General features: G+C 36.9%; 1 protein-coding gene across 1 annotated transcript in view; it reads left to right on the top strand.

Moving 5' to 3' along the window:
* Positions 1-23725, top strand: part of TAFA5 (TAFA chemokine like family member 5) — a 420403-nt gene that overhangs the window by 305291 nt on the left and 91387 nt on the right. Inside the window, 1 exon segment of the mRNA XM_062491589.1 lies at positions 23423-23550. Within this exon segment, the coding sequence (XP_062347573.1) occupies positions 23423-23550 (128 nt within the window).

The raw sequence follows: 23725 nt of genomic DNA, 5'->3' as shown, positions 1-23725 counted from the left end.
TGCAAACCTCAGAATTCCTCCTCTCTCTGACGTTTCTGTGTGCAAGGAGTATATCTGTGAGAAGTGTATTTTGTCACGTCTTTGAAAACATGTATGTGACTTTATGCACATGTACCAAATTCAACTTTCTGTCAATGCAATATACTTCATATTGCCAATAACTCAGTGGCAGGGTAGCATTGACAGAAGTATGGGATAATGTGGTATTACATGGGAAAAGCTCCCATTATATGAGAAATTGTTCTGGGACAGAAAGATAAACAAGTGACAGGAAAGGATAAGCTAATGTTCTATTGAAGAGGAGCAGAAGATTACTGGGGTGATTATATGAGTAGTACAGCACCCTGAATATCTCATTCAGTTGTGCTTGTTGAGTTTGTTTGTTTTTTTTTTGTTTTGTTTTCTGTTTCCCCCCCCCCCCCCCACAAATTACAGCAAATGGACAGACAAAGAACAACATGATCATAAACTACCTGATCTTGGTTCTCACCCACACTCATACATTTGGATATTTTGTTCCTGAATGCAATGGAAACATCCCCATTGTCTGGGAAAATGGGATCAGGAAGGGTATTATGTTGCCATTATCTGTATTCAGTTAAGCAATTTGGATTAGTTCAAGGTTTTTCTATTTGTTGATATACTTTTACAATGCAAAACTTGAGATTTAAGGTAAGACTCTTAAGCAACTTTTTTTGCTTCTTTGTTTTTGTTATTATTTTTTATTTCTGTAAAGCTTTCTGTACTGTCTGCCCCAGGGTCCTTCTGAACTAAATGTCCAGCACATAACAGCTGGATAAACACATCCTGTGATGGGTGAGCAACAGGTTCATGGGCTGGGGTTATAACACAGAGGGTTATAGTGAATGTGATGACATCAAACTGGTGAACTGTCACCAGGGGGGTTCTTTAGGGATCCATCCTCATTCCTGTGCTCTTCAAGATCGTTATAAACAACTTGGACAGAGAAGTCAAGGGTACATCAGTAAGTTTGATGATGACAGTAAATTGAGAGGAGCTGTTGACTCCCTGAGAGCAGAGAGGTCCTGCAGAGAGACCTCGACAAATTACAGGTCTGTGCAATCACCAACCAGATGAAGTTTAACACAGGCAAGTGCTGGATTCTGCAGCTGGAACAGGGCAATCCTGGATTCCACACAGACTGGGGAATGAGATGCTGGAGATAGGCACCATGGAAAGGGACCGGGGGAGGTTTTGAGAAGGAGGAAAAATCCCTTTGAAAAGCCTGAAACCTTGCTATACTTGAATTCCTGAAAAATAATCCATCCAAACTAATCTAAAATCTAATTGTTCCACTTAGATATTTGGCGTTTGCCCCCTTGTGAGAAATTAAAGTTCTGGCAAAATATATAATTTGGAAAATTTTCTTTCCCCTCCCAATCAGATTTGTTTGCTTTCTGAAAATATGCTGAAGCAATAGGAGAATCTAGAGACTAATGAGCCGTTCTGATTTAAAAAGAGAAGCTTTAAATCTACCACAGATACAAACCAGACTTAATTCTGGACACCTAATTTTTCAGTATTCTGGGCTTAATTACCATTTTTGCTTCAATTTCCCCATTAAAAAATGAGAAGCAATAAAAAATGCTTACCTTTATAGTCATAGGGATGCTCTGTTGGTAATTAGATGCTGTCAGACAGAATTACTGTAAATTACAGTAATTACTGTTCATTAATTAATTCTGTCACTTTTATGTTTTATTGTAATGCACTGTCAAAGTGCTATAGTGTTTAAATTGGATGCATTTAAAATGAGCATTCACATTAAAAAGGACTGAAAGAGAACCTTTTATTGAAATTAAAAAAGTTCCAAAGAAATATTTTATTATGATCTGATTTTGGCTATGGAATTCTGAAGCTGAAAAGTACTGCATACTAGTAATTGCATGTAGTATTATAATTTAAAAAGATACAAAAAATATGAAGAGACATTCTGTGTTTAAATTGGTCTGCTTATTTTAGAGCAGAATTCAGTATTTAATTGTAACATTCTCTGTTGAACCAGGTGTATTTCCAGTGAATGTTTCGTGCCAAAGAGAATTAAGGCAGGAAAGTTGACATTTCCCTTGGGAGAAAAAGACTAAATATTAAATCTGCATCTCCGACTGCTGGAAGTGAGGCTTCCTTTGGCTCATGCTGCACTGAAATACTGTAAATATTGGTTTATTGTAGTAGTGTAATTTGCACTATTGCAATGAAGAGGTGGCAATTATGTTAGTTCTATATTCTCTGAAATTTTAGAATGATTTTATCTGTGTTACTGACATGTAAATATACAGAGCAAAGGATCTGCTGTTTCCATTTCCAGGTTAAGACATGGTTGGCAGAACATACACACCTCCTAAGGTGGCCCAGATACCATTAGCCCTTTTGGCTACAAGGGCACATTGCTGGCTCATGATCAGATTGTTATCTACCAGCACCTTCAGATTCTTTTCTCCCAAGCTGTTCTCCATCTGGGTATCCCCCAGCATTTACTTGGGATGGGTTTGTTTCTCCCCAGGTGCAGAGCTTTGCACTTCCCTTTTGTTAAGCTTCATGAGGCACCTGTCAGCTCATATCTCCAGCCTGCCAAGGTAAAAACTCTCTAAAGTTATTACACTGAAAAGGAGAGCTAGAAGAAAGGTCACTTTAGTCTAAGAACAGTGAAGAGGGATAGATTTATTTACAAGCATATCAAGTTTCACCCAGCCATTCAGATTTTTGTGGTTTAAGAGGTTTTTTTGGTTGGTTTTGTGGGTTTGGGGCTTGTTTTGTTTTGTTTTTTTTCCTGGAGTTTTTATTATTCTAGTAAAACATACCTGTAGGGAATAAAAATAAAGTGTCATTCTATGGATTCACTTCAAGAAGGCAAGGGAGGCAAAGCAAATTCTACTTCAAGGATCTGGTGCATTTGGGCCTCATAGAGCAGAAAGTTTCCATTAAAAGCAATGTATTGACACTCAGATTTCTTTAAATTGGGTGGAATTTAGGTTAAGCTTCTCTGTTGATACTAGCTGTGGTATCACTTCAAGTAGGTGGAACAGAGCACGTCTGGAGCTTTTTTGTATCAAAGCCCCTTTTAAGTTAAAACCAAAGTGGAAGCTGTGCAGGTCATGAAATCTGGGACTCACACTGTGACTGTACAACACTGTTACCCAAGTCAAATGGCACTTTCTTGCTCTGATTTACTTTCTAAATTGGTCAAAAGTCAAAGCATTGATTTGAGTGTAGTAGCTGAGTCTATGTGGATATGAAGCCCTAGTACAGTAAAGACAAATACTGAAGTGCATTCTAGAATATTACTTTACTGTTCAATCCTCCTAAAGGAGCTGTGAGTGAATTAAAACTCCTTTTTATCTAAATTGGCATCAATATTTCATCAATACTCCAGTCCCATGGTCAATGGTTTTGATTTTTTAATGTATTCCAAATTATTAGAACAATTTTAAACTTTCCATTCTTTTTTTTTTTTTTTTGATCCAAATAAATAGAAAGCTATTTAACCAAAAGTAGATTTTTCTACCCAGGAACCTGAGTTTTGGCTTTTATCCCTTTCTTATTAGTGCTTTGTTTTCTAAACTGATATGAGCCTACTGTGCTAAAGCCTACTATGCTATGTAGCTTTTCTCAAAAGCTTCCTCAGAGCTTTGTTTTGGTGTCAGGTGACGAAATAAATTACTACTTGATTAGTTTTAAGGAGGACTGTGTTGGCTAATTTGAAAGCCAAAATATATTGAATAATAATAAAAGCAAATCTTTTTGGTAATCTGAGATTTTCTCAAAGGTATCTTTTCCGAGGCTGCTTGAGAAACTTGCAGAGACTAGTCTATTTGAAGGTATGTAAGACAAAGTTTTTTATTGTTTATAGAATCTGCTGTTTAAGGCACCTGCTAAGTGAGATGGAAGGCATTTTTATGTGTTGTTGCTTTGAATTATATTGCTTGCATGTATCAAGCAATGAATGACAGATAAAATAGTTTTCTTTGTGGGTATGTAAACAATGGTACTTGGCTACTTAATCTGATCAAACAATATTTACTTTGGATTTTGTTATTTTTTTCCTTAAAAAATTATGTTTTTACCATAAATGCTGTCTCAGCTACTGAATAAACTCAGTGTCTGTCTCGGTGTATCTTTTATAATTATGCCAGTCCTTTACATTCAAAAACTTCTTTGTCTGGAATTAGGTAAAAAGAAAACCTCGTATTATATGAAGATGATAGCAGTGAAATGCTTTGTTACAGCAGCAATGGAGCTGTTTAATTTGAAAGTAGTAATGGTAAATACCTTCTTACATTAAAGAATACCCAGGTAAAGACTCTTCTCTGAATGTCAGTATGGTATTTAGGAAGTCAAGGAAATATGGAAAACGACCAGGAACAGGTCAAAAAAATTAATGGGAGCAGAGGTTGAGCTTGGTTGATAATCTAGTGGCAACTTGGGACAAACATTGGATTGTGTAGTACAAATGTAGATAATTAATTCCAATAGGTGAAAAAAATGCCTTTATCTCTAACAGGACAAAATACCACTTGTGTCAGTGATTATTTTGAGGGCCTCTTATACAGTGTTTCTGAAATTCTTTAGTCTTAAATTAAAATTATTCTGTAAATATGGAAGTATGTTTACCTCAATCTGCATATCCAAAATAAGATAATGAGTTGACTTCAGTTTGCAGATCTTTTGGGCTAGTTTAAATTGCATAGTTTCAGCTAGTATACTGCTCCCTATCAGGTTTTTTTTTTTTTTTTCCCAAAAGAAATGCATCTTTATGTAATAATGATATTATTGTTAATATAATGTACTTCCTCTATGGACACAGTAATTGGAAGTAAGCAAGAATAATGTAAAATTAAAAATAATCATATAAACATATAATAAGTGAAAAAAAAGACATTGATTAGAAGGTCAGTAAGTAAACGTAAATAGAGTGTCTCATTAAACAGCTGTATTTTTGTGTATCTTTTAATCTGCAGTGCTTAATCTTTGTTCTTGGGAGAAAATGTAAGGTCACTTTTAGTGTTTGTGAATGATTCACAAACTAAAGGGAGGTAAAAAAAGCATCAATGGCTGCAGTAGTTCTAATGGCTTTACCCATCCCGCTGTGTTGGATAACTTTATGTAACCCCCGTGGTGGCACTTCGTGCTAAAGTGGCTATTTACATTCCTACTGCAAGCCCTTAAGGTGACCCCAGTCACTGCATTCTGCACAGGAAAGCTTTTAAGAGTGACAGATGTCCCAAATGCCATTGCTGCCATTTCAACACAGTCATTCCAGAACTTTCCCCTCCCCTGGATTCCCTGAATGCATCAAGCTCTCCGTGACATGGCTCCATGGAGACCTGGTTTGTGCTGTAGTTTACCTGGTTCTGCTGGCAGACCCAGACGGGTCAGGCCAGGCAGCACCAGGTAGTGGGTCCAGAGGGCATCTGATGAAGGGACCACATAGGGACCTTTACTGTTTGCTTTTCTCTGCTGGGTGTTGTATCAGTGTTGGACAGTGCTGCTGGCTGTCAAAAGTTGGCTTGCAGGTCCAGGTTCTGGTTGCTGGCACCAGGAGCCAAGGTTGAGCAGGCACCATGTGCATCTCTCTTCTGTAGCTGCCAAGGAGCAAGATGATGCCAAGGCAGATAGCAAACACACTGTGATGACCTTGTGGTGAGTGTTTACATGGGTGGTTGCTAGACAGATTTGAGTTGCCTGGGAAACCCCCATTTCAGCTCTCAACCTACAATGTCAGGGCAAGAGCCCAAGACTAGCATTTATAGAAGCTAAGCTAAGCATTTGCAGAACCTAAGCACTGGAAGGTGTGAGCTTGCTCTATTCTTAGCGATCCTCATGGGCACTTCTTATAGCTGTGGCTCTAATTGTGGCTGCACATGGAGTGCTTTTCCTGTGCAGTATCATGATGTGTTGGGCTCTTACAAATAAGATTTTTACTACGTCCTGTCCCTGAAAAAACAAACTGTATGTGAACTCATAATGAGATGGAAGAATGATATGGAAAGAAAGTTGTGTGAGATCTGCTGCATTGCACTGAAGGATTATGCCTCATGAACCCAAACAGCTCTAGGAATTCGCTTCTGTCTGTGAGGTGATCCAGAAAGTAGGCAGCATAGATTGCTGTAAAGGCTACACATATCAGGGGTTGTTTTTTTTTTTCCCCAAATGTTCCAAAGGCCAAGACTGGGAATTATCCAGTAAATCTTCAGGGGCATTGTCGGATGGTACGGTGTGTGTAGCCATGTGAGCTGTATCTTTTAATAGGCTCTATTGGGTTTATCACAGCCAGCAACTGAAGCACCCACCATCTGCTTGCTTATTGACCCTCACTCCCAGTCCCTGCTCTAGAATAGGGGTGAGAAGAGCAAAAATAAGTAAAAAAAGAAAAAAAAAAGTACTAAGAGTCAAGACAAAGAATTAATGTGATAGCAAGAGGGGGAGGGTGCAATGCAAAGGCAATTGCACATCACCTCCCCCAAGCAGACCAATGCCCAGCCATTTTTACTGATGGGAGGGACATTACATGGCATGCAATATCCGTGGTCAGTTTGAATCAGCTAGCACAGAATCACAGAATATCCTGTGTTGCAAGAGGGTCCCCTCACACCTCTTTCCCATCCCCAGCCTGCTCTCTGTGGGAGGGCAGAAAGAAAAGCAAAGGAAGACTTGTTGCTGTGCAGCACCGCTCAGGAATAATTAAATCACTAGTTTGTTACCAACGCATTTGTCATAACAAGTCTAACGTACTATGCTAGCTGCTATGAAGAAAATTACCTCCAGCCCGGGCAGATCCAGTATATATGCTGCAATCAAAGCTTTGGAAGAAGGAAAATGCTCATAAAGGTGAATATCTTACAGACAAAAGTCTGGAAAAGCTTGGGTGAATATAGGAAAACCCATTGTTGCACTTTTAAGGCATAAGGCAGATTTTAATATATTAGTGTGCTCAGTCCTTATGTTCACAACTCAATAAGAAAGATATTGACAAATTTAAGAGTTTTGAAAACAGTTTTGGTGATGATGAAAGTAACATGCTTTGCTGTATGAAGTTATTGCTAATCAAGACATTGATTAAGAGTAAAGAGAATTAGAAATCTCCTGAGGCATCTTCCATCCCTAACTCTGGAGTACAGAGTTTAAGGTACCAGTGTTGTAACTTTGACTTTAAAAAATGCAAAACAAGCACAATACGTTTCTACAAGCAAATACCATTGTCCTTTGGGATATGTCACTGGAATTGTGCTTTGAAATTTTTAAACTCAGGGTTTTCTGTTTGTTCTCCAAAACCGTCCTCTAGTTTTCCTCTAGTAGCTCTAGAGAGTTACTGCCAGCTGTGGTGAGTAGAGTGATGAATGCAGGGAATTCCTCTGGGTGACATCATACAGGAGGTCAGAATATAGAACTGCAATGATTCTTGCTGGTCTTACAGGCTGTCATCCATAAAATAAATTAACAGCTCTTTTGCTTTCCAGTTTCAGATATTTTCTCAACATGTATTGCTTTTATATTTCCAAATATATATCTATTTTATTTTTTTTCTTTCTTAACCTAGTTAAGTTCACACATTTTAATGATTGAGACAATTTGCTGTTTTGCACGAAGTTGATTTCTGCTTTTGTTTGCTGTATTAGGAACAGCGGTTGCAGCTAAGATGTGAAGTACAGTGCTTTCATTTTCTCTCAAGTAACAGAGATTTTGAATTTTCTTGTATCCAAGAGCAACTACAATGTTGTCATTTGTAAGATATGCTCGCATGGATTTATAAACATAAAATCTCAGTGAAAAATCTGAATGTTTAATAAACACAAGCAGTTCTAGATTTAGCATTAATGTAAACAGATTTCTTTCATTCAGTGGTATTATTCTGCTTTATACCACTTGAAAAAAAGACATAAATACTCTTTATACTGGTAATAATAGCTATTTAGTTTGCATCATACTCTAGGAACTTGCAAAAGGAAGTAAAAAGGGACATAAAAGCAGAGACCTTAAAAACTCTTGTTAGAAAGTTTGGAATTATACTTCAGTGATTCTGACTGTGGGATAGTCAGTGAGAATTGCATTTCTGCTAAGCCTTTGATGTTAAGTCAGAGTAGGTAAGAACATGTATTTTTTCCTACCCAGATTTAGTTTTATCCACTGCTATATTAAAGCATTTCTTTTTACATTATTTTACCAATAATCTTTCAAAATCCTTTTTCAAGGTTACTCCTGGCCCATTGTTTTAATGAGTCAGTTTTATAATGGCAGGTTACATATGTAGTTGACTGTATGTGTTAAGGCTGCAGCTAGTTTTGCCATTTTTGACTGAAACATAATCCTGAAGCCTTTGAAAAAATCTTCCAATGAAATATATCTTTGGCAACATACATCTCAGCTGATTTGTTCCCTAATGCCTACACCACCAGAAGATGTTAAATCTTATTTACATTTTACACCATAACTTAAAGGAACAGAGTGATGTAGCCAGTATACTCAGAGTATACTCAGAGTCTGTTCTCAGCTCCTGACTCTGACTTCACAAAAAGCTGTGAAAGCAGGAGCTCTTCATGTTCACAAAAGCTGAAGGAAGGAGTGCAGGCTTGGGAGCTGTTCTAAATGCCAGAACTGCTAACTTTTCATTAATTTAATGTATATTGTCCCTGTCAAGCTCTTGGGACAAAGTAGAAGCTGCGCATTTTTCAGGATAAATATACTGCTCATGTACTTGCATGTATGAATATTTGTCATGATCTATGCATGAATTGCACAAAAGGTATATAAAACTATAGCAGTAAGAGTGCAAACATACTAAAGGGTATGAGTGTGATTACCAGTGACTCTTCTAAGGAGAAACAATTTCTCATTTTTATAGACTTTAATCTTTAGAATCAGAAAAAAATAAACAGAGTTCGGTCCTTAACTACAGTAAGTTCCTCTCTATTAAATAATAAGGTAGACCACTAGCACCCCAAGTGGGTAAGATACTGAAGTAACATCTAGTATGAAGCTGGATATTAGCATTCAGAATTTTTTGTAGTATTCTCTTTTCATGTTCCAAATTTTAATGCTTTGCTTTACAATAAATGTGGGTTTGTTTTTAAAATTGTCCAGTATTAAGGCTATGTGCCAGAGAGCCTGATGAAAGCAGTTGCCATCTTTTTCCTGAATCAATGAATCTAAATAGAATAGTCTTTCTGATATCTGAAACATGGGATATATTTAGGAATTTCAGGAAGTGAATGTGATTTCTTAATTTGAGAGCTGTTTTGAAAGCTGCTATGGAAGAGAGGATAGATGTTTCAGGAAGTGTCTTGAAGTTAATATAATTAAATATGTATTTATTGACAAGAGAGGGCAGGAATGAGAGTGCATTCGGCAGCCTCATTTGGCTGTGCTAAGGAAAGCAGTCCATGGCCTAACTTCAACTGAAATAAATTTTTCAAAGAGCTAAGGATAAGATTCAGCACTTTCCACTCTATGTCCAGGATTTGTTTAATTGATTTGTTTTCCCTAACTTATATATATATATATATATATATATATATATTCACATTAAGAAAAGCAGAGGCAACAAAATATTGCACAAAACATTTACCCTATGCACCTCTTGTCCTGGGAGTGAGAGTGCACATGATAAATGAGAGCCACATTGCTCATCTCCTACCAAGAGGCTCTTGGGTCCAGCACAACTGAGTGCTGTGTAGGAAGCTGAATGGAACAGAAAAGTGTATTAGCAGGTCAAGATTTTTTTAGGAAAGATTTTGTACTGGGGTCAAGGGGAAATAATGTGCTGTAGGTATTACAGTGAATGGAATACCTAGCAGATTCCATTGTAAAGGAAATGTTTGTATTTTAAGCCAGGAAATGTATGCTGTATGGGTGATTTTCATCTAATATATAGAAGAAGATGAAACGGAAAAAATTAGACAGTTTTCTTTTTCAACAGCTTCACGATGCAGCTATATATTCACACATTTTTGTGAAGTGTTAATGGCAAACACAGTAGTTAATGAGGTATAGAGGCCTGACGCTGTATTATATCTCAGGCAAAAGGATGTGTGATTTATCATATTTGTTTTCCTCTGTCCTTAATTCTTCTGTGATTAATGTGTGATGCATATGCAACACTTTCTGTATTTTAATGGAAAAAAAAAAATTATGGTGTGTTATTTTCCCCGCAAACTGGCAATAAAAAATGCTTAAAAACAAAACACAAAAAAGAGACACTTTTAAACACAAATGTATGAACATTTTTAATGCTATCAATTTGGATCTATTATGGCAAATTCCCCTTGGATTAATTTATGGTATTATGGCTTACCGTACGCCTCAGGGAATCAAGAACAAAGTTAATTGTTCCTCTGAGATGCACAATTTCCACCCTTTGCCCCTCAATCAGCAGCTTGCAAAGCAGTAATGGAGAAACAAATCTGAGTGTATTAAGTTATTTCTTAGAACAGTTCTTGCTAGAACATAGAGAAACAGGGGCAGCTGGCTAGTGCTGGGTTCTTACACATCCCTCTGGCTACTCGCAGAGGCAGGATGTTAAACCAGGCTGATTCAGGTCTGATCCAGTATAGTCATTTCTGTGTTGCTTACCCTTAGTCTTTGTTATTCTGGGTCAGTTGATCAACACATTAGGAGCTGTAACCAAGAGTCTATCCATGTTTTGACCAACTGGTAAGGAAAGGCTCAGCAGCAGGCTGTACTGTGCCTGCTTATTCAGTGTGAAATAAAGGCACACAAGAGCCTTTGAGGGGTCGTTTCTTTTTTGTTTCTTGTTTTACCAGTGTGTGTTGTGCTAGTGGGAACTCAGGGTAACAGATTCTAGACAATGTTACAGCTGTTCCTGAATGATTGAGTTTATTAACATGTCACAGGGTTGTGTAGTTCAGGTATTGGAAATATTGTGACTGACACTGAAGATGTTTTGGGGCAGTTATATTCTCATATCTATCTTTACGTTACTGTAAAATGCTTTGATATTGCCTATATGCCTTCATTGCAAATGTTTGTGTTCTGTGTTTTTTCGATCAACCCTGTGATACTCTTTTCTCACGCCTTTGTCTTGTGAAATTGCATATAAATTGTAATTATTATTAGGAGGAATTATAAAACATTTCCACTTTCTCTTGTTCTTCTCTAGTTAATACGATCATTGCATCCACAGCATACCATAAAGAAACAGTCTTACTTCATGGCAAAACTCAGTGTTTGTCTTAGTGCCAATGTGGCAACTTGGTGCAGCATTGGCAACAAACACCACCAGTTCCTAGCATGATATAGCTGCAAATTCTTCCTGCTTCCCATTTACTGCTCAGTGTTAGCAGTTTTTTGGGAATGACTGCTGTGAATGACTCAAGGCTAATTGCTGTCTTTTCTTGTTTATGTTGATCATACTTGCGACAAACCTAAAAGTGCTTTTCCTCTCCTTTGCCACAGATAAAAATTAAGAAAAAGCATCCCGTGGAAGCACTGCGCCATTTCCACACAAAATCCTACATCTGCTTGTTAATATGCAATTCCTGATACCATGAAACTTTCATAGGGGTTAGAAATGAGAAAGATCTTTTAGGTCACCTTGTCTTCCCCTCAGTTGTACGTAGAGTAGATTCACATAAGGCACTGTCATGTCCCCTCTGCACTGAAAGGGAGCATTCTTTTCCCATGGCATGAGTGCTTCACTGATACTGGAAAGAAGAAAAAAGACTTTTTTTCCTGTAAAGGGTGTGTGACATGAAGTTGTAGCACGTTGGCATAAAAGGCTCTTTGTTAATTGCTATTGTGCTAATGGTGCTTTGAATATGAATGTTTTGTAAGCAAGAAACAGGCAATGATTCAGATGAGCACTGCCTCAAAGAAAACTTGAGCAAGGCTGGAAGTGAAAGAAACTCTTTGGCATTTTGCAGTCTGTTTTTGAATGGGTTGCACAGATTCAAGTAGTCAAGACCATACATGTAATAAACAGGGCACTGAAGCTGTAGCATCCACTACAGATTTGTTTTAAAAAAAAAAAACAACCCTGAAACAACAAAAAAATCCACCAACCCCCCCCCAACCAAAACCAACCAACCAAAAAAAGCCCAAACCCCAGAAAAATGCCAAAAAAACCCCCAGCATTCATATTCCAGCAAAGCTGCTGAAGAATCTGCTAATAAATTTGTATCTGTGTTATATATACCTCTGTCACATGTGCTCTGAGGTGTTGGCTTTCAGAAAACTACAGTGCCTGCTTGTGTACGTGGTAGACATTGTGAGTCTCCATACTGTGAGGCTGTGTCTGTTTTCATGAAATTATTCTCCCGTGTTTTCATGAACATATTCTCCCAAATATTTTCTAAGTTGATAAGATGAGGAATCTTTGTAACAGGCAGCTAAAGATATCTACCTTTTCACTAGCCAAAATTTAGGAATTTGAAGATTTCTTTAGAATACACAGTATGCTGATAATGGCATAAGATAGCTGAATAATTTTATGTTTACTAATATTATTAAGAAGGAATGTAATATATGCTAACGTATGCATATTTCCATTCTTGAACATAAAGGAATTGAAACATTTAAATAGGCTCTACAGTTAGGGAATTATGAAAGTGTTTTGTCAGTTCCACAGGAGGAAGTGTGCTCACTATTCTACACTTTAATACAAGTTATTCTGTTATTCCACTACAACTAAAGTGGTTAAACTAATGTGGTTATGCTGTTGACCAGAGTAAAACACTGCAATGATGTAGTAACAACAACTTTTATTTTATTCCTAATACCATAGATGCAGAAATACACACATACATACCTAATAACATAGTTAGGCATACTAGGATAATTTAAAGGGCCATTTTGCTATGTGAAAATAATTAAAAAAAAAAATTGTGGGGTTTCCCTGGGGGGATTTCTTTAAGATAATTTTTTTGTATGTTTAAAATGTTGACTCTAAATGAGCACTTAAATAGTTCAGTATTGTACTTAAGAGAAGCATCAAGAACTATCAGTTGTTATTTCTTAATCTGCAAGGGGCTATTTCCAAGGTGCAGACTCAGTCAAGCAGTGCTTTGTTGAGAAGAACCCTCAAGAAACCCATTTCAGGTTTTGCCTGAGTCAGGACTGTGATCTTGTACTTGCATTGTTACAAATTGTAGATATTTCCAATGAGATTTCCCCATTTCTCCTACAAAGTAAGAGTCACTTGAGAAAGCTCTTTTTCAGACAGTTATTGTTAAAAGAAAACAGTTGCATTCCCGCAGATGGAATATTCTAACTTGCTTCTATTCCAGTTAATTTTCTGGGTTATTATCTCCTGTTTGTGTCCAGTGTTGATGTTTAGTTTATTTTATTTTCCTTAAGATGGTCTTCAGTGTTTAAAAAAAAAAAGCAAGAGCAGTAGATTTAAAGTTTAGATAATTAACCTTTAGAAACACAGAGTGTTTTGTTAGAGATATGGCTTTGTTATAGCTGACAGTAGACCACTCAATCATTTGGAGTTTAGTAAAGGAAGACAAGGATACACCTATGAGAGTTAAATGAGTCCTACAGGAATAATACTAAAATCTGTAAAACTGAGAAGTTTTGCCTTTGCCATTGAATTGTATAAGCTGCCTCAAGCAAGGGACAAGCCTCCTGCTTGCAAACAGAGTGGCTGCAGCATGGGAACACATGCATTGCCTGCACTGGGAGAGAGGCAGCATTTCCCTCTCTTTCACCTTGTGGACAATCCTTCTAGTCTGATTTCACAGAAATAATTTTGGAAATTCAAAGCTAGGTTTTCTGATGGTGAAAAAGATAGGAATATCATGAACACATAGATGTTCATAGATTTGCTGGACATGTTCTGATACACCAAATATCACCTCTTAGGTCAAGAAAGACTATTCCTTCTAATCAGTGAATATTTCTGTTTTAGAGCTCCTTCTGATCTGCAGTGTTAATAACTTTTAGGTAGTAGAATCTACAGGATCTTTGAAAATCAATTTTTTGTTCCATTAGGTACACAAAATAAAACTGTCCATGCATTAACTGAGTTTTAGAGATGCATTGTCTTTTTAAGGTATCTGTCTTCCAATCGTATGTGCATTATTAAAAAAAAAAATTAAAAATAGGAACCTAATGTCAATAGAAGACACTCATTTGTATTTTTTTTTATTCTTACAAAATACTGGCGTACCTAGAGAGAAAGCTTGACTAAGTAATGAGAAAAACAATTGCCCAAATTATGCACAAAATTAGGAAAATTGTATTAGATCACAAAATTTTGGGGTAAGGAACAGTGATATTTCTGTATAGATGGAAAGCTACATTAAAAAATTCACATGACCTAACCTGTCAGTCAAAAATCATATTCTTCACAGCCATAATATCAAACTGCTGTGTGACAAGATGTGTGATTGACTGTGAGTTGAGATATAACACATGCACCTGTAATAGGGCTTCCCCATGGACAGCGTACCAATACAATGCATGTTATATAAACTAATATCTTTGCTGTATTTTAACACTTTTGCTCCTCTGTTGGTCAAACACTGACTAGTGAAAGCAGAAGTCATAGTTGAAGGCCAGTTTTCAAGATATTTAATGCTCAACATCACAGTTCCCTATGATAAGTTTCCTGGGTCACTGACACAAGTTTCAAAAGAATCATAAATGCTTATATTAATTGCATTCTTGCTATGAAAAGTGCTACCATAACAATAGGTCACTTTTTCTTTTATCCTGTTTCACTAGTTTTATTGTGGCTTATTTCCTTAATCTTCATTCTTGAGGCATTGATTTGTTTCAAAAACCCTATTATAATCGTAGCTGATTTTTAATATTTGATGAAAGAAAAAAAAAAACAACATACTGTTTACTGTAACACAGCATCTAGTCATGTGGAATAGGGGGGAACACATTTTGGGCAGGAGATAAGTACAGCTTCATTTGTGAGTTCCCTTCTCAAATAGTTTTAATTGTTCTCACATCAACAGCTTAGTCTGTTTCTGTGCTAGTCCTTGAGCTCATTTCAACTCATTTTGCTTCCATGTTCTGTTCATACATACATGGCAAAAGGAGGGCAGAGTTTCCCATTGCTCTGGCTGTTGACAAAGGAGGCCCATTGTACTTGAGAACAGCTGAATTATTATCTCTTTCAGTGCACAATAAAATGTCACCACCATGTCACAGCAGCAATACACATGCTGACACCAGACTTGGAAAGTACTAAAAGCAATGAGGGCCACAGCAGAGCCACTCAGCTAAATGCCTGCTTGAATACACGTGAATAACATTAATTTAAATTCCCAGAAATAGCTGTCAAAAGATTAAAGACTAACGGATTTCTGTCCTCAAGCACAAGACCTCACATTCTGGTTCTCATTGCTTTGCCCATGCAAAAGCAATTTTCAAATGGAGAGTGCTTCTTATTCCCTTTTTCTTTTTTTTTCCTTTTTTGTTCTTTTTATATTTTCCTTACTAAGTATATTTAGAGTTTATTAAAGGTACCCAGTGAGACTGGGTACATGAACTCTCTGCAGCTAGAGTCCCAAGAAGGAGCTTGATTCTTGGCTATAGTTTTGGTGTGTGTTTTGTAAGCACAGAATCAGTACTGTGCTGTCAAATGTGAAGCTGCAGACAGGGTGAAGTGTCCAGTTATTCCTTGTTATCCGTATCCATGACTATTTATGCTCTGAGGTTCAGTCTGTGTTTAAATGTTTTTTGTGAGGTTAATGTATAACTTTCCTGCCACCCTTCCTCCACTTCAGCTTCATAATCTTTTATTCCCGGCTTTTTTTCCATGGCTCTGAAAACTCTGACCATGTAACCTAGAACAAGTTCAATTATTACTGTGGCATCCTCCTTAAAATCCTTGCTTCACTGTGTATTCAGAGGTTACCTTTGTATATTTGCATGTTTCATAGCTAGGACAGTTCTCAGGGTCCTTCCCCCTCTTCCACAGCTGCCCAGCCTTCTCTGCATGACATAGGGATGGCAGGAAGTATCTGATCAGTTCTCATTTGACTTCTAACCACAGTCAATCTGGTCTTCCACTGCAGTTCTCTGCTCGTATCATCAGGAGGACTGAAACTGGTGTACCTAAGAAAACCCAAAAGGTTCTGGTCTTTTGCCTTCTCTTACCTACACTGTCGTATTGACTCCACCGAACAAGTTGCTCAAGTTTTTGACCTTGCCCATTAGCTTCAGTAGCTACTACGTATACCTGGGATTTCTCCTCTTTTTCCTTCTTTTCTTGCCTTTTTTTTTTTTTTTTTCCCTAGTATCTCTTTTCCCACTACTTCCCATTTTGGTCCTTTTCTATTCTTTATCTATTCTTTTTCAAATTTTCTTGTTTGGGTCTGCAATTGCTGCCCCTTCCAGTGAAATTTGCTGTTCTCAATGTGCTGGCAGCAATGTGAAATATGATGAAAACTCTGTCTCTGAAGGAGTCTTTGCTGGCATATTACTGATCAGATTTTTTACTAATTTTTACTTTGTTTACAGCACACTAATTGAATACAGCAGGGCAGAACAGCAGGGGACAGAAACAGAAAACACTGAGTCCTGACAAAAGCTTTCTCTAGGGGTAGGTGTTCCATTAGCATCTCTTATTAGACAGCAAATGCTAAATACCCACAGACAATAAAGAAGTAAGATCATTTATAGATTGAAAACCATTGAGTATGTACATCTATGGATATTCAGACAAGTGTTGAAATACTGGGCAAAGTTATAGGCTAGGTTGCCTATTCAAAGCACAGGCATTTTAATGTTTAGTTTGAAAACGCTAGTTTTGAAGAGACTAGAAGCACATGTATTGTCCCTAAATAAAATTCAACATGCCAATTTTATCAGCATTCATAATTTATTATAACTGTCAGGATGCTTGTTGTGACCCTGTGAAATGTAGTAAATGATAATTTTTTTTTCTTTTTTTTTTTTTTTTGTTTCTCTTTGACTGCTTTTTAGGTAGTTAGAAAATATGTTATATTCGCTGCATTACTTTTCCAAATAAGCAGTTTTGCCAATGAGAGTAGTATTTGCCAGTGAGAGACTGAGGAGTTGAGAACAAATACACAGATATATTACAATCTCAAATGAGAGCAATTAGAAACAGAAGAATACTGGCCCTTGAAAAGTAAAATAGAAACAGACATGACTTGATGGTGAAGCTGATTTGTAGGACACTTTCCATGTTAGCATAATGCTTCTGTCATACAAATATTTGAACATCTGGATGTAGACTAATGTAATGTAGCTATCACTATATCACTGTCACATAGTATTGAAGTTTCCAAAGAACTAAAAAGAGAGAGATCAGAAAAATACATTCTAGTTTTGAACAACAAAAGGCAGGCATCATGTTCCTTTGCATTTAGTATCATATGTTTTTCATTGTTTATTTATTTATTTATTGTTTGGAGTACCATAATGAAGAAATTCTTCTATTTGGAGACTCAAACAGGAAAAAAGATAAGAGCTGTTGAATTTCATGACAGTGCTCCTAGAATCTGGATTATACTTCAGTTTTTTGGGGTTTTTTTTGTGTGATCATTTTTAAGATGTAGTATATATTTATTTCAAAGAGTTTTATGAAGATACAGCAAAACACTAAGTATGTCATAAAACTGAACGAATACTTGGATGCCTAAATGCAGTAGTTTAAATTTGGTTTTACTTTTTCAAAGCATTTTCAAGTTTTTGCATCGGTGGTTTACTAGGCTTCCTGCATTCACTCAGTTTAATCCAATAACTTTGTATGCCAGCTAATTCACCTAAATTCCTAGGGAGCACTCATGTAACTGGCAGTAGTGTCCCTTAGGGAGTCTTTGTTTGGGATAATATGGATGAATGCATAATTTGGAGATTGTCTCCTAGGTATTGTCCTGGTCCTCCTAAATACGTGTTGTACAAGGTGCAATCTGTATCATTTCTAATAAAGCCAGATTTTCATTGTTTTTCGGGGTACAGGTGAACATTGATGGTATTTTCTCAACCCAGGGGTTGCAATAAGATTTATCCCTCAGTGGAACTATGATTGGATAAGCTGCAGGAAAAGCCTTTGCCCTGTCATTCAATCTTTTACTCATGATCTAGTTACCTGATCTCAATTTGTAGCTTCTCTGCAGCCCACAGGAGATCACTTTTTCCCATATATTTCTCAAGCTCAGCTCAAGCATCCCTCCCAATCTTGACAGCAAGAGCTAAATGATAAAATAGGTGTCTAGACATTGCTATATTGCTGTTCTTAGAACTAAATAGTCTTTGCTCTAGATGCCCTATAAATAATTGAGACAATCTAACTCTTTGTGAATTAGCAGTGCTTCAATTCTTTCTAGGGAAGCAGAATGACTGCTGTAAAAGATATCCAAGCTTCGTGATGTTTCCTTGTTGTAAAATAGATTGACATTGGGGCTTTTACACTATTACAGTCAAATTGCTGCTTTAAAGACAGTTCATGATTGCAGTGTCTTAGAGTGCTGTGATTCAGTTTGTCTTTCTGATGGCCTCTTTCCTGCCTCTGCAATTTAACTGATATATGTTTTTGAAAGTATATTACTTTGCATATTTCTATTGTTGTTTAATTTTTTTATGTATACATATTAAAGTACATTCTCTCTCTGAAAGAAAAAGGGACACAAAAAGGTCTCCAGTCTAGTGATCACTAAGAATTCTGAGGTTTTGTTTCCAGCTGTGCAACAAATTCTTGTGTCACCTTGGTCAAGATGATTAACCTCTGTGCACAGTGGGGACAATGAACAGCATTTACCAGTCATAGGTAGGCAGAACCAGCTAATCATAGGAAGTTCTGCAAGATGTTTGGGAATCTTTGATAGGTGGATAGTGTATATGAACTGAATCAGGCAGAGGAGGGAAATGGTAAAAACAAAAAGCTAGAGTTGGAAAAAAAAGAAAACAGAAAAAGGAAAAATATCAGATAACATTTTTAAAAGGCTAGGAGATGAGTGAGATGATGAAACTGGTTGGGATCATTTGGAGGTAAGTAATTATAAAAGATGGGGTCCTATTCAGTGTTAGCAGGGCAGGCAAAGCTCACTAGAATGAACGTGTTTGTCTACGGTGAAACGGTGAAGCCAAAGGCTTTTCTGAACCTTGGGAATCCACTATGCTGATCAGCCTTCTTCAAAGTTCAAGGCAAACCACAGTGAAATAATATATGTCAAAGTCATAAAAAAAAGTCAAAAAAGAAATATTTTCTTCAATTTGTGTTGCAGCTTGCATTAAATGCTAAAAGTTAACATTGAAAAAAAATAATATGAAGAAGAACACCATTCTGTAAAATATATAGGTGAGCTAAGTTCTCATTTAAGAACTATGTCTCAAAATGTTGTGTTCTGCTCGGGAGAAATTTTCCCTAGTCCCTGCTTCCTCTCCACTACTTTTTTTTTTTTTCCTTATTTTTTTAAAACTTTATTTAGGCTAATTCATCATCATTTTGATTATACTTCATAAATATATAAGTGCATAAATATTCACTTTGCACACCACCTTTTATGCATAGGAGCATAATGTGTTCTGAAATAATGTGTCAGTATCCAAATGTTGTTTCAATCAGTATTCTTAATCCGCAAATATAAAGTACATTTTTATTTCTATTTCCAAATTCATTCTCCAATGTTAAAAAGAAAAAAAAAACAATAGGAGATAACAAACAGTAACAATCTGAGTTTCTTAATTTACCATATTTTATATGGCTGTAAGTTTTTGCTTTTACTGCTGCTGGACAAGGCCTATCTCAGTATTTTTATTATGACAAACAGTTGATGATTTTCAGTTAAAAGATTGACAAGGCATGCAGAGATTGATAATTCCCTGAGTGCAGGGTGAATTTGGGAAAATAATATCTAGAAAATAAACCTGATTTTCCATAGAAAAAAAAAAATATATATATACATACACATAAATATATATATGCATAATATATATATATTATATAGATGAGAGGCTTCTTGACAAAGCTTGCCTAGTTGCAGTATTTAGCAGAAAACAATCTGTGGTGTTTTGAAACACTACTCAGTTGAGCAGTCTTAAATTAGACTGTGCTGATCATGAATGGAGATATTTTTTGCTAATAACTGGAAACCGATTGCAAGTTTCTCCGTCTTACAAAACAGTTAAGATCACATTGGTGGGTAGTTTGTTGATACAACATCTGCTTGCATCCAGTGCCTCAAAACTGTTTGCCTGAGAACCCCTTGGATAGAGTCCATTTGTTCTCCAGTTCAAATGGCACTACCCGGGAAAGCAATTCTGCCATGTGCTGAGCAATGTCACCTCAAATTAACTCCAGTTCAAGTGACGAGGCACAGCCCTTCTTAGGAGATCCAAGGTAGTGTCAACACAGATTCTAAAGCTGAAATTCAGTCCTTTGCAGAAGCTCTGCACAAAGCCTGTGTATCTTTTAATTGGCACCTAATTCTTTATAATGGAGCTCGGAGTGGATTTGAAGAAGCTGATAGGCTTTTTGCTTTCTTGTCTGCAGAGGGCTGAATTACACCCCTGGTGAATATACACAGTAAAAAGGTAACTACACTGCCTCAGGAAATACACTATATTCCTTTGCTTTGACTAGTGTAACTCAGTTTCAATTACTGATGAAAATTATTTGATATTATGCTGATAAAAATTGTTGTACATTTTGGTCCCTTCCTATATTACACATTGAGCTTCGCTCTCATACTGTGATATAATGTGCAAACCAAAAAGTGAAAATACAAGAATAGGTGTAGTCCTGGAGTCAAGAACAGGGCCTCCCTCATGGCACTGTGTGTGAGGTGAAGCCCCTGAAGCAGAGCAATGAGTGGGTGGGGAAGCAGAACTAAAGGGACGTGAAAATCAGAATGGGGAAGAGAGCTCAGTGGGGAGCAGGGCTGGAACAGGGTGTGGGGGCTCAGGAAGCATAGTTTGGATATTGATTATCTTCAAACCATTGAGCTGGCTAGCTTTTCACTACAAAATAAGTTTTGATTCTCGAGGCCTAAATGTGTGAGCTGGTCTATACACAGCACAGAAATGTTTTAGAATTTATGTTTTGTAAAATACCCTTGGTCTGTTTCAAATTTGTGTGGATATAGCAAGTACCCAGAGCAAGGACCCCATGGATTTGTGATAATACCAATAGCAGCCAAGCAAACACTGAGAGTAATTCAGATTTTTTTTTTTTTTTTTTAAATAAGATTACTTCAAGTAATGTTTCCAGGAAAACCTCCTAGCTGAGATAGTAAAGGCAATCTAGTGGATATTTCTGACTTTAGCTTACTATTCTGTCTTTCAGTGATCCTTCATATGGTTGAAACATTTATAGAAATAGCCATTGTGGTGTGTGAATTAAGAAAGATATGCATGCAAGTGGGTCAGATTTGGTGTTACCATTTTACTGAGCTTTTTCTGTAAAGCCTGTAACTGGAAGAATACCTTCACTGAGAAAGGATGAAGCTAGTATCTGTTGCAGAGGAGTGGTTAATCTCAAAAACTGATATGATCCAGTTATCAGTAGAGCAGTACCTCTGGTGCCCAAGTAGAATCCCCATTTATGTGTATTATGTGCTATAAAAACCTAGCAGTTTTTTATTATTCAAAACTGTAGTTTTGAATAATTTCACCACTGATTTATATATTGCCTAATGAACATTGCAAATTCCTATGTAGACATTTAGGCACTAAAGAGGTTTTATAATTAAAATATTAATATGAATTTCAGATTGAGCTTCCACTGAAAGAAATCAGGTTTTGTTATATTGCTAGAGCTTACCGATAATTATACCAGAGCTGAGGACACAAGTTGTTTTGCGAGAAAATATTGGAAAGGGTTTCATTAAAAGAGTTTAAATTGCACTTCTCTTTCTTGCCATGATCCAGTGGCATTGGGAATGGTATTCTTAAGTAGTTCCAGACAGAAGAAGTCAGACTGAATCACATGTTCAGGTGAGCATAAAGCTGCAGCTGCCACTGGTATAAATGTCTGGTTTTATTCTCCTTGGACAATAATTTGGTGCAGCATAAGCTTCTTGTACTCTTATGTCACTGCTTCTCCTATAGTTCTCTTTTTTCTGGCCTCATGATTATGGAAGTTGTGTTACGTGTACTGGTGTCACACATCATGTGTGGAAGACATGATCTGTGTCCCTCTATGTGGAACAAGTTCTGGCCTAGAATCCTAGGACACTTATGTATAAATTGAAGTGGTGAAGCTTTCTTGTAATCCAGACAAGAATCCAGACAAGAATTGGTGAGATGATCCCTGGAGGAACTCGGGACCATTTTCTGCAGGCTGCAAGCCTTATAGTTTGAGCAAAATTTAGTTTGAGAGACCTTACCTCATTTAGCATGAGCATATGGCACCATATAAGTGAGTGTCTCTCTGTATATGTAATTTATGAAAAGTATCCTAAACACTCCACTCTACAGTATTGTCTTCAGGAAGAGTGAAAGAATAATGGAATACCAGATATTACTAATATTGTTTGTTATTCTATGAGAAGAAACCCAGATACTACCAAAGTGAACTCAAAAGAAACAGTATTATAGTCCAGAAAGCAGTGTACAGGTATTAAAGCCCCTTGCCTCCCTACCTTGAGGAAAAAAATTCTCCTTTAAGACTCCTTTGTTTTACTGTATTGCAGTCAGGGCTCTGTTGTTCCAAGACTACATGCTGTGTATGACCTTGTGGAAATTTTGCAGAACTGGCTTGCCAGAGACACAAGCATTAAGAGTAGACACAGCACACATATCACACCAGCTTTCTGCCAGAAACCTTCCTGGCTAGACTTCTTTCCTTGCAGCAATAGGCTGTTTGTTCCTGTCTTTTCCCTCAGCTTGCTGTCTCCTTCATGATCTCTCAACCTTTGCTTTATTCAACACCTGTCCTTATGTTCCTAGTTTCTGCCCTTGACTGTATCCCTACCATTGCAAGTATCACAGAGTTTCATAATAGCTGTCATTATACTGACCCCTGTAACTGTTTATTATAGCTTTTTTCTTGCCCCTGCGTGTCTCATGTCTATTTACAGTGCAATCACTTCAGAATAAGGACTGTCTGCTCGGGTTTGTAAAGAGTCCAGCACAATGGATCCCATTTGTGGGACGCCAAAATTTTTAGTTAGGATAGTAAGTCTTCAATTGTTAGTCCCCCTAGCAATGTTTCCTTGATTGGAAGCAGCATGGAATTAGAAAAACACCTAGTTTTGATGTTCTTTTGATTTATAATAAAATTGTCTTTTGTGTTTTTTGGTTGGGTTTTAAGTTTGAAACTAAATTTTTTGGCACAGCAGGTATTGCAAATAATTTTGTAACTTGCCTAGGGCTGTCTACATCATAAACTATTGCTGAATTATCAGATAATGAAAATAGACAACTCAAATGAGAAAGTGTTTAGAGATAAGTGAAATGTGAATTCTCCTGCCAATTGTTTTTGCTTTTTTTTTTTTCTTTTTCCTTTTCTGTTTCATAGCACGAATTATCAAAACAAAACAGTGGTGTGAAATGCTTCCATGTTTAGAAGGAGAAGGCTGTGATTTGCTAATCAATAAATCAGGCTGGACCTGTACACAACCAGGAGGACGGATAAAGACAACCACGGTATGTCACTTCTCTGTTCTATACGTCTTCAATTTCTTATTCACTTTAGTTCGTTGAAAAAACAACAAGTGAGATTTTTAATTGTTTTTCGGCGCTTTCATGTAAAGTTTATTGCTTCATATTAATTTTGTGCCCAAGTGTGCATGCTGAAACACACAGCAGTATTATCACAAAG

Source organism: Cinclus cinclus, chromosome 4 (genome assembly GCF_963662255.1).
Source record: "Cinclus cinclus chromosome 4, bCinCin1.1, whole genome shotgun sequence".
NCBI lineage: Eukaryota > Metazoa > Chordata > Aves > Passeriformes > Cinclidae > Cinclus > Cinclus cinclus.
Note: the sequence above shows the minus strand (reverse complement) of the source record. Positions and strands in the feature narration are given on the sequence as shown.